This window comes from Piliocolobus tephrosceles, chromosome 12, assembly GCF_002776525.5.
Source record: "Piliocolobus tephrosceles isolate RC106 chromosome 12, ASM277652v3, whole genome shotgun sequence".
Classification (NCBI taxonomy): domain Eukaryota; kingdom Metazoa; phylum Chordata; class Mammalia; order Primates; family Cercopithecidae; genus Piliocolobus; species Piliocolobus tephrosceles.
Genome location: NC_045445.1, coordinates 24,746,728 through 24,757,861, shown reverse-complemented (window position 1 = coordinate 24,757,861; position 11,134 = coordinate 24,746,728). Strand labels below are relative to the sequence as shown.

General features: G+C 48.2%; 1 protein-coding gene across 1 annotated transcript in view; it reads left to right on the top strand.

Annotated features, from left to right (window-relative positions):
• XPNPEP2 (X-prolyl aminopeptidase 2) overlaps positions 1–11,134 on the top strand; it is a 30,714-nt gene that overhangs the window by 1,684 nt on the left and 17,896 nt on the right. Inside the window, exons 2-8 of the mRNA XM_023198830.2 lie at positions 1,486–1,559; positions 3,278–3,388; positions 4,520–4,583; positions 5,574–5,678; positions 5,929–6,015; positions 6,954–7,100; positions 9,820–9,921. Of these exons, the coding sequence (XP_023054598.1) occupies positions 1,486–1,559; positions 3,278–3,388; positions 4,520–4,583; positions 5,574–5,678; positions 5,929–6,015; positions 6,954–7,100; positions 9,820–9,921 (690 nt within the window). The remainder of the gene's footprint in view (positions 1–1,485; positions 1,560–3,277; positions 3,389–4,519; positions 4,584–5,573; positions 5,679–5,928; positions 6,016–6,953; positions 7,101–9,819; positions 9,922–11,134) is intronic.

Genomic DNA, 11,134 nt, shown 5'->3' with positions numbered 1-11,134 from the left:
AGGTGCGGAGGGGTGTTGGGTGCAGTGACTCACGCCTGTAATCCCAACACTTTGGGAGGCCGAGGCGGGTGGATCACTTGAGGTCAGGAGTTCGAGACCAGCCTGGCCAATATAGTGAAACCCCATCTCTACTAAAAATACAAAAATTAGCTGGGTGTGGTGGGTGCATGCCTGTAGTCCTAGCTACTTGGGAGGCTGAGGCAGGAGAATCGCTTGAACCCGGGAGGCAGTGATTGCAGTGAGCTGAAATCGCCCCACTGCACTCCAGCCTGGGTGACAGAGAGAGACTCTGTCTCAAATAAAAAAGGGGTGAGGCCGGGGGGAGTGTAACGTCTCCCCACACTCAGGACCCCATTACCCTCTAGAGAAATCCCTCTCTAAAAGACAGAGGGGTTAGAGGCAAGGACTATCAGAGACCACTGGGCTTTCAGGGCAGGAAGGGACTTTGTCTAATTCAAGCCCCTCCTTTCCAGAGGTCCAGAGCCTGGAGAACTTAGTCCAGTGCCTGGCACACAGTAGGCGCTTAGGAGATGTTTGCTCAATATTGGGGGGGGGGGTCACTCTTGAGTCACTCTAAATTTGGGGCAGAGCCCTAACTGGAAACTAGATCTCTATATACTCTGTCCCTTCTGTGGCATCACCCTTTCCAGGCCCACCTCTCATACTTGGCAGAGTGGGAGGACAGAAAGGACCCTCACCTCTTTTGTATTAAGATGGCCTGGGTTCAAATCCCTGTTCTACCACTGACTGCTGGTGGCACAAGTTAGACAAGTTACCAGATATATCTGGGCCTTGACTTGCTCCTCTGCAGAAAGTGAACAATAATTTCCACCTCATAGGGATGTCACAAATATCAAATGAGATACTGTAGGTGAATTGCTGTGTTCAGTATCTGGCACATAGTAGGGTGTCTTTAAATGCTTATTAATCCACCTTTCCTCACCATAGAAGATTGGGATTTCTGTCTAATATATTGAAAATGAACCTGGAACGATAGGCAAAGATTTGGACTGTAAGAAACAGTGCAAGCAGGCCTTGAATTGAAGTCAACCCAGTGTATTATACAATTAGATTTATAAAAGGCTAAAATGAAGGTGGGGTGATTATTTAGTGTGATCCTCTAGAGCATTTCAAATAAAATTTGATAACAAAAATTTAATTTACACACAACTTTTCCACTTCACTAAACCCTGAAAAGACCCAATTAGATTAGAAGAAAAATTGATTTAATGAGCACTAAAACCTATCCAAAAGTGGCAATCACTTGTCTATGAAACAGATTTCTTTGATTGTGACCCAGGGTGCTATCCAGTTCAGCCTGATTTCCTATGAAATGTGATTATTTTTATCCTCAAGTAGAGCTGGCCAGCTTCGTGCGTTTCAAAGGACGGAGGCCCTGCAGGGCGGGCTGAGGGAGGATACGCCTTCCCTCTCTAGTAACTAGCTGGTCCCCAAATGACCCTGGATTTCTCTCCGGGCTTCTAGCTTGTGCCTGGGGCCACCCAAAGACAGCGGACCTTGGAGGGCAGGATGTGAGAAACTGTTCCACCAACCCTCCTGTGAGTGGCCCCCGCCCCCGCCCCGCGCACAGCCCCCCTCCCCCCCAGCGCACCTCCCTGCCACCCTGCCCCACGCACCCCTGCACCGAGGCACCCCCGCTGTGCCCTATCGTCTTCTGCATCCCCCATTCGCTCAGTTGGTAGCCCCTCCCCCTACCAGGCTTTCTCCTGATTTCCGGACTCTGGGGCCCCTCCCCCCTCCACTCCCTCCCCTTCACATCAGTGCCCTCCCCTCCCTCCCACTCATTCCCGCAGCAGGTTATCTGCTTCCGTGCTGATCTGGGTCTGGGAAACCCCGCTAGGAGGAGGGAGGAGGGCAGGAGGGCCCTAGCTGGCCTTTGGCTGAGGCCAGGCAGAGGCGAGAAAGATGGGAGGGAAAAAAGACAAATTCTAGAGTGACAGCAAAAGGAGAAGCACAGAAGGGAAGAGAGAGGAAGACAGGGGTTAGAAGAGCCAACGGAGGCCAGGCACTGTGGCTGATGCCTGTAATCCCAGCACTTTGGGAGACCAAGTCGGGTGGATCACCTGAGGTCAGGAGTTCGAGACCAGCCTGGGCAAAATGGTGAAACCCCATCTCTACTAAAAATTTTAAAAAATGAACTAGGCATGGTGGCGGGTCCCTGTAATCCCCGCTACTTAGGAGGCTGAGGCAGAAGAATTGCTTGAACCCAGGAAGCAGAGGTTGCAGTGAGCCGAGATCGTGCCACTACACTCCAGTCTGGGCAACAGAGCGAGACTCTGTCTCAAAAACAAAACAAAACAAAACCAAAACCAAAGAAGAGCCAATGGAAAGGCAAGAGGGGGAGGCCTGGGGTGTGAAGATGAGGAAAAGGTCCCGCAGAAGGGGCTTCAGTAGTCAGCTTCCTAGCTGGGGAGCAGAGTGATTTTTTCTACAATCAGAGTAGGGCTAAGGGGTAGGCATGCCAGCAGCACTGTAAACCATGGGAAAAACGCAGTACATCTGCTAGCAATATCAACTTTATGGGACCCCCTGGGGCAGGCAGGTGGGTGGGCGAACCACATTACTTTTATGTTAAAACAAACATGGATATATTGTGGAGTAGAAAGCAAAACAGCACAAACGAAAGCATGCTTTTCGTTTTAAAGCTAAAACGACCTGTAAAGAAGTAGAGAACTGGTCTGGAAAGGGTCTTTCTGGGCAATATCTCAAACTGCTGGGGGCATTCATTCACTCTCCTCTGCCATTTGGGACCAGTGGGTGGCAACCTGAAAAAGCCCTGCCAAGGGAAGGTTGCCAGATAAAATACAGGACACCCAGTTACATTTGAATTTTAGATAACAAATAAGAATTTACTGCAAGTATGCCCCAAATTGTGCATGTTTTAATGTAAGTATTACCCCCAGGTAGCCAAAGAAGGACCGTCTGCATGGCCTGGCCCAGTGCCAGAGCTCAGACCCCTGCAGTTCTCACCCACACCCGCATCCCAGACTCAGGTCCCGTTACTGTCACAAGGGGTCCCTTTCCAAACTCTTCAACACCTCCATCTCCACCCAGCCCAGGCATCTTTATCTGGACTAAGTGGTAATATCAGTTGCCGCCCCAACCCTTCCCAAGCCAGGTCAGCCTAACTTTCCCCAACCCCTGCTTCAGGAGAGGCTGGGGGCTCTTCTGGAGGCCAGGGGCCCATGTGTCATTTTCTCTAAGCAACGTGTGTATCTGTTTGTTTGTGTCTCAATATCTTCTTGTCATCTGTCAGTACCTTCCAGTTACTGTGGTCAACACCACAGTGTCACTCACAGCCCTCCGCCAGCAGATGCAGACCCAGAATCTCTCGGCCTACATCATCCCAGACACGGATGCTCACATGGTAAGAGACAGCTTCTCTCCCCCTTGCCCTCTCCAATACCCTGGGTCAGAGACCACAAACAGTAGCTGTTAAAACTCAGAAGATTAAGGCAGAGAAAGGATCTGACGGGCAAAGGGAGGGAAGTGGAGAGCATGGACACGGCAGTTTTAGGGCAACTGAAAGAATGTATCCTTCTACATAGGTGGGGAGACATTGCCAAACCTCCTTAACCTCAAGAAATTAAACTATAAACAACTTCAGAATCAATTTTCATCAATTCCTAGAAGGCAGATCCAGAATGAATGTTTAGGGTATCCCTGCCCTAGGAGGTTAGAAGGTGGGCTGGAAATTGGACTGGAAGAACTCTAAGCTCCCTTCCGGCCCAGGGCTTCCCATACTCTGTGGAATGGAGTAGCAAAATGATCCAAAATCCTGGGTTATGGGAGTGCGGGGTTGATTGTGGAGGGGGGCACCCATCCCACCGCTTCCCATCACTAGCTCCACCCTCCATACCATCCACCTTTCCAACACCAGCCCATTTGGGAGAGAGGGCATTTTCAGTGTCAATGAGCTTGTTTGAATTAGTTTTCCTACATGCTGGGAAGGGCTAAGAATGTTGGGTAAGTGTCTGAACTTCCCTGAGCCTCAGTTTCCTCTTCTGCAAAGAGAAATGGGTCTGTAATGAGATCTATCTCCAAGGATTATGAGGATCAAAATATGATAATATGTAAAGCCCTTTGCAGAAGTTATGATGTTCCGAGTCTACTGTGCTTGACTCAGGAGGGAGAAGGGTTAGCTGGAGGGGAAAACCCAAACGAACCAAAAGACAGGACCCTGGACTGCATAGAATTTGCAGGGCAGGGCAACAAGGCTCCTTTGCAGAACAGTCCAGTGTTGCACTGAGTCCAGTGTGGATGGGGCGGGGCGGGGGGTGTTGAATTGCAAAAGTTACAGTTGCTCAAAGGAAGGGAAGATATTGAAGGCTGGGAGAGTTACAGAGGGCTTCCTGGAAGAGGCACTTGGTGTGCTTGGGCTTGTAGCTGACAAGGGGTTGGAGCCGACAGACAGAAATAACTGGGATGTGGTTGGGGGCCTTTCATGTGGGATCTGACACCACGAAAAAGGCTAATGATGGTGTTGTTGATTTCCTAGAATGAGTACATCGGCCAACATGACGAGAGGCGTGCGTGGATTACAGGCTTTACAGGGTCTGCAGGTGACAATCATTACCCAGCCCCATTGCTTTTGTTGGTAGATCCAGAGGTGGTCACAGAGGACCTAATATGGCTAGTGTCTCAGCATCTGGGAACCCAGAACCTACTGTAGAGAAAACCCTTCTACTCTCTCTGTCTCCGTCCACCACCCCAAAGCCATCATATTCCCCAGGGCACATATCTCATAGCCCACCAGCCACTTTCTGTGTAGAAATGAGGCAGATGTGTAGAAATAATGAGGCAGAGGCTGCCTTCCCATGCTCATTACCTCTGCTGCAGCCAGGCCCAGTCTGGCACTCCTGGGCTCCGTTTCTGCATAGTTGCTACTTCTTACCTCTAACCACTTAGAATCTGCCGATTCCCTTCACCTGAGGGCTCATTTGGGGACAAAGCTTTCCTTTGCCAGTTGCTTTACGGACACCATCACTTCACATGGCCAAATGAGACACAAACAGAAGCCCTTGATGAGATGACAGTGTCTGAAGGGGCCTCGCACCGTGATCCTGGCCCATTGAATGAAATCCAAGTTTCCTTTTCTGATCCTCAAACGTTCCTCCTTGGGCTTCAAACTACCCTGCCTCGTGCATCATAGGCTCTTTTTCCCTTTGCCAAAATCTCTGGATTATTCTTCCCCACCAGTCCTCAGCTGAGCCTCTGCCTTAGCGTCCTGATTAGCCACCGAGTCTTTACGCTGAGCCCCATCTTTCCTGAGAGCGCCTACTTGCAGCCAAAAGTTGACCTCACTTCTGCTGAAAGTCCACAAGCAGCCGTGGACACAAAGCAGAGGTGCCTGATTCAGGACACCTTTCTGCCAGCTCCCCCCATAGCTCTTTTTAACATCTCCTTCCTCACTTCCTTCCAATGGAGGAGAGAATCTCTTTCCAGAGGCCCCTCGTGGCATTCTCAGAGCCAGCACTGCATTGCACATCCATCAGCTAATGCCACGTTCCTCCCCTTCACCCTCACCTGCAAGTTTCTCTGTTCTGCCCCAGGAACTGCAGTGGTGACCATGAAGAAAGCAGCTGTCTGGACCGACAGTCGCTACTGGACTCAGGCTGAGCGGCAGATGGACTGCAACTGGGAGCTCCATAAGGAAGGTAGAAGGGCCGCATGGATTTGTCCCCCAAGTCTTGGGACCTGGACTAGGTTCAGGAAGATATAGGTGAGAGCATGCATGTAAGACCATGCTGGGTCCCTATGGGGAGCTTAGGAAATTTGAGGCCATCACTGACCTTCAAGGCTGATCTCAAGGAAGACACACGTGGTAGGACCGTCAGACAGAACCCCTGGCTGCAGGGCCTTGGGCTGGCCCTGGGGGTGACCTCTGCATTCCTTCCTATCTTTCAGTTGGCACCACTCCTATTGTCACCTGGCTCCTCACCGAGATTCCCGCTGGAGGGTGTGTGGGCTTTGACCCCTTCCTCTTGTCCATTGGTATGGTCTTCCCTCAGTCCCTGAATTTGTCCATGCCAACAAGGGTGACTTAGCTTTCCTGGGATATAAAGAAATGGACCTTGGTAGAAGGAGGGGTGGTGGGACTATAAAGATAGAGCATTTGAAATTGTAGTTGCAGAATGTTTTGCAATGAGGATGTATTCATGGAATTGTGTAATTAAAATACATTTAAAAGAATCAGTACAAATATTTTAAAATCCATGAGTGCAGAGACCCAACCTAGAAGACTCAGTGAATCATTAAAGATCCAGTGGATGAATAGGCAGAATGTGCTTGAACTCAGAACCATCCTCTGTGCCCTGGAACCCTGCCAATGATGGTGCTGGAATCACATGGTAACCCTCTTCTGGAAGGTAGCTTAGAAGGGTCAAAAGAGTTGGGAGGGCCTCTGAGTTTTGTTTTGTTTTTTTTTTTTTTTAAAAAGGCCCCTGAGAATACAACTCTCTGAGTTCTGGGGCCCCAGACAGCTGGCCAGCCCGTTCCCCCGAAGAGGAGTCTTTATGAATATGTACTGAAAGGCTTGTGCTTTACAACTGGCTTCTTTGCCAGCCTGTCCAATGGCCGGAACATCACCATTCCTTTGGACTGTGACATTGAAGCCCTGATAAAATAATTAATGCCCAAAAGAAGGACCACCCACAGCCACTGGCAATGTAAAAGACAAGCTTAGCCAATTTGTGGCGGTCAGTGTTCGAGTAGGCTCAGGGCATTAGGCTTGGAAAGCAGAAAGAGGACGAGAAACATACCCCAGCATGGGCACACATGCCGGGGGAGGGGGGGCAGGCTGCTGGGGCAGGCTCAGGGCAGCTGGGCTGCAAATGGAGGCAAAGGGAACCAGGACTAACTTTGCTTGAATCACAATTTTTTCCTGAGGCGTAAATGGGCAAGGGACAAGTGACTCCTTCCTGTCTCTGCAGACACCTGGGAGAGTTATAATCTGGCCCTCCAAGGCTCTAACAGACAGCTGGTGTCCATCACAACCAACCTTGTGGACCTGGTGTGGGGATCAGAGAGGCCACCGGTTCCAAATCAACCCATTTATGCCCTGCAGGAGGCATTCACAGGTGATTCAGTAAGCCCAGTTTCCTTCCCAACTTGTAGCAACGCAAGTCCCGGCTGCTATTCCGTAGGTGGCGAACTTCATCATCAGAGGTACCAAAGCAGTGGTTTGCAAACCTTAGCATGCACATGAGTCACCTGGGATGCTTGTTTAAAATGCAGATTTCAGGGCCTCCTCCCCTTGAGGAGTCTGAATCAAAATGTCCTCCGACCATACTTAGAAAATGTTGGATTAAAGAATGTTAAGGTTTGAAGCAAGATGGAGTAGGAAGGGAGGAAAGAAGGAAAACAGAGAAAGATGAGAGGAAATATCCAACCCCTTTCAAGAGAGATAAAAAAGCATGATATGATTTGCTTGTCTGGTGGTGGAGACTGATCCATAATGAATCATTCAGACCTTTACTTCTGACCCTCTTGTGATAAAGAATTTAGATTTGTGAGATGGCCGGGGTCAGGTGGGCCAGGAGTGGATAAGTAAATAACTAAGTTCAGAGTCATTCTGTAGCACAGATTACAGTTCAGGTTTTGCTGGACCAATCAAGAAAGTTAGAAAAATATAACATCAATAACCTTGACCCTGTTGACACTATCTAAATACATCACAAAAGAACAGTATGTTGTAAGATTCCTGTAAGTCGTAACTAAAGTCCTGACCAGGACCGGGCTACTGATTATGAATCAGTATCTTGGCCACCAACTGCTCCTATCTCCCTGGGAATTCTGAATGAGCCAATGAACTTGGATTCCTAGTAACGGTGATCAAGCCAAGAGATCCCTTTCCACATGCAAGTCCACACAATTTCTCATTTAGAAAGGAGCCAGTAAAGCAGAAGGGAGATTTCAAAATAGCAGCCATGATGAAACAAGTGAAAATTATGTCCATTTTTCTTTATCTGTTCTGATGTAAATTGTAGAATCATTCTTTCTGCATCTTGACACCATTTTAAAAGAAACTTGCTATCCAAGACTGTTAAATCATAAATAAAACTCATCTTATTCAGATAAAGAAAGTCAAAGTTATGTCGGGAAGGGGAGGAGAAAAAAAAAGAAAAACCTTTCTGGGGCTGGAAGGGTTTTGTCACTTCCCAAAAGTGAGGGGATGCCGAGTCATCGCACGCTGCCAGTCTTCAAGAAAAAGGCACCTGGAGCTTGAGTTTGGAAGCCGAAGAACAGAGTTCAGCTTCAATAAGCTTATAGAGACGAGAGAGACTTTCCAGCCACTTGCAGGTTTTAAAGGAGAAAGGAGAGTGCAAAGGGCAGAACATGAAAAGTTCGCTACTCAAAGATACCTGTACGCACTAGACTGTTGAAATTTGGGTTCATTTGGTTTCTCAGAAAGGTATCATATTCCTGAACCTTGAAAACATAATTGCAAGTGAAAGAAGCCAGTCAGAGAAGGCCTGGCCTTCTCAATGGAATTGTACAATTCCATTTGTATGAAATATCCAGCATTGGCAAATCCATAGAGACAGAAAATAAATTAGTGGTTTCCTGGGGCTCAGGGGAGGGGGGATAGGGAGTGACTCCTTAGTGAGCACAGGGTTTCCTTTGGGGATGATGAAAATGTTCTAGAATTAGATCGTGGCGATGATTGCACAACATTGTGAGTGTGCTGAAAGCCACTGAATTGTGCACTTTCAAAAGGTTAAAATGATACATTTTATGCTATGTGTATTTTACACATAACATAAATTATGTGTTAAATATGTAGTAAAATAAACCTGCAAAATGTATTGTACCCAAAGCTTTGGTCATTGTTGAATAGTTTCACCAGTTTACACGAAATATTTTTCACGACATTAAGTTATTTATGCTCATATCTGAACCCAACTAGGACTCTTTATGGCCTTTGGCCAGCAAACTCCTAGTCCTGCCTAGTGTAGATTCTTTGAATACCTTACAGGGGGCAGGGACAGAAGATGAAAACTAAAGTCCTAGAACCTGGATATAAGCATCTGAGAAAGGACGGTGCTGTGACACAGAGTTTAAGGACAGATTTGGAGACTGACGATGTTATCAAGACAGTAGTGTCTGTACAGATTAAGAGCGTGGACCATGCAGTCAGACAGACCAGAGTTCAAATCCCAGCTCCGCGTCTTGCATCCATGAAACCCTAGACAAGTCACTTTACCTCTCTGAAGCCTCAGTTTCCTTATCTGTAAAATGGGACGGGTAAGAATTAGAACGATGCACATGGAGTACTTAGACCAGTACCCGTGGCTTAGTAAATACTACAGTTACCGCAGAGGAGAAGGTTGAACATGGCCCCAGCCCTACCCCTTTGTCCTTCAACTAGAACTGCTCTCCTGATCTCAGTCTGCATGCTTATTTATTAATCAGAAAGATACAAGAGTTACTACATCTCAAGATACCATTGAGTGTCCTTTACAAATATTAATTCATTCCATCCTCATAGCAACCCTATTGAGGCAGATACTTATTATACTTCATCCCCATTTTACAGATGTGCAAAATGAGACACAGAGGGGTTAAGTAATTTGCCCAAGGTCACCCATCCAGTAATGGCAAAGCCAGGATTTGAGCCCCATCTTGGTGCAGGGCCCATGTCATTAATGAGTACACAAGTAAGAGTTTGTCCGAGGAAAGGGTTCTGCTGCTTTTTAAGAGGATGCAAAACTGTTGCTCTAAGGCTGACCTTCCAGGAACCAAGTGCCAAAGGCAAGGTCTGTCACTTACACTTTCTTTGGGCTCCTTTGCTTCTAGGGAGCACTTGGCAGGAGAAAGTATCCGACGTCCGAAGTCAGATGCAGAAGCATCAGAAGGCCCCAACTGCCGTCCTTCTGTCGGCGCTTGAGGAGACGGCCTGTGAGTGTGGATTTGCAGACATGGGTAGCCGCCTGGGTCTCCCCAGTGGCCCAAGCCTCCCAGGCCCTGTAGCACAAAGCTAGCTCCTCCCCAAATAACCGTGTGCCCACCAGTTCTTCAGAACTCCATGGCCACAGCCTGTGAGAACCAAGAAGGGTAAGGGGGCAGGAGCTCATGGCTGCAGAAAAAGGACACAAGGTAGCCCTGAGCAAGCCGGTACCAGCCCACAGGCCACCAGAGGAATGAACTGACCATGGCAGCAAAGTGCTTCCATCCCATTAAGGGGAGGAAGACCAGCAAATGCCTCCCAACAACTTAGCCACTACCCCAGGGCACTCACACTCCCAGCTTTAGCACCCAGTGGGACCCTACTCTTTCTGGCATGGCTCAGGGCTTCTTGTCTGATCCCTATGGCTGGGCTTCAGATATTCCAGGGACCCACTGGAACTGTGTGCTGACTGCTAAGTATCTGCATTTTTCTGGGGGGAAAGAGCCATAACTTTCAACAGCATTTCAAAGACCGCCCCCCTCCCAAAAAAAAAAAAAAGATTGAGTAACATGCAGAGGTAGATGATGCAAGCATGTTGCTGGTAATCTTTGGGGGCCAAAAGAAACTGTAGGGCAAAAGTGTCAGAAATGCTTGCCTCAGGCCAGGCACGGTAACTCACGCCTGTAATCCCAGCACTTTGGGAGGCCAAGGCGGGCGGATCATCTGAAGTCAGGAGTTCAAGACCAGTCTGACCAACATGTTGAAACCCCGCCTCTATTAAAAATACAAAAATTAGTTGGGTGTGGTGGCGGGCACCTGTAATCCCAGCTACTTGGGTGGGTAAGGCAGGAGACTTGCTTGAACCTGGGAGGTGGAGGTTGCAGTGAGATCTTGCCACTGCACTCCAGCCTGGGTGACAGAGCAAGATACTGTCGAAAGAAAGAAAGAAAGGAAGGAAGGAAGGAAGGAAGGAAGGAAGGAAGGAAGGAAGGAAGGAAGGAAGGAAGGAAGGAAGAAAGAAAGAAGGAAAGAAGGAAGGAAAGAAAGGTAGGAAGGAAGGAAGGAAGGAAGGAAGGAAGGAAGGAAGGAAGGAAGGAAGGAAGGAAGGGAAAGAAAGAAAGAAAGAAAGAAAGAAAGAAAGAAAGAAAGAAAGAAAGAAAGAAAGAAAGAAGGAAGGAAGGAAGGAAGGAAGGAAGGAAGGAAGGAAGGAAGGAAGGAAGGAAG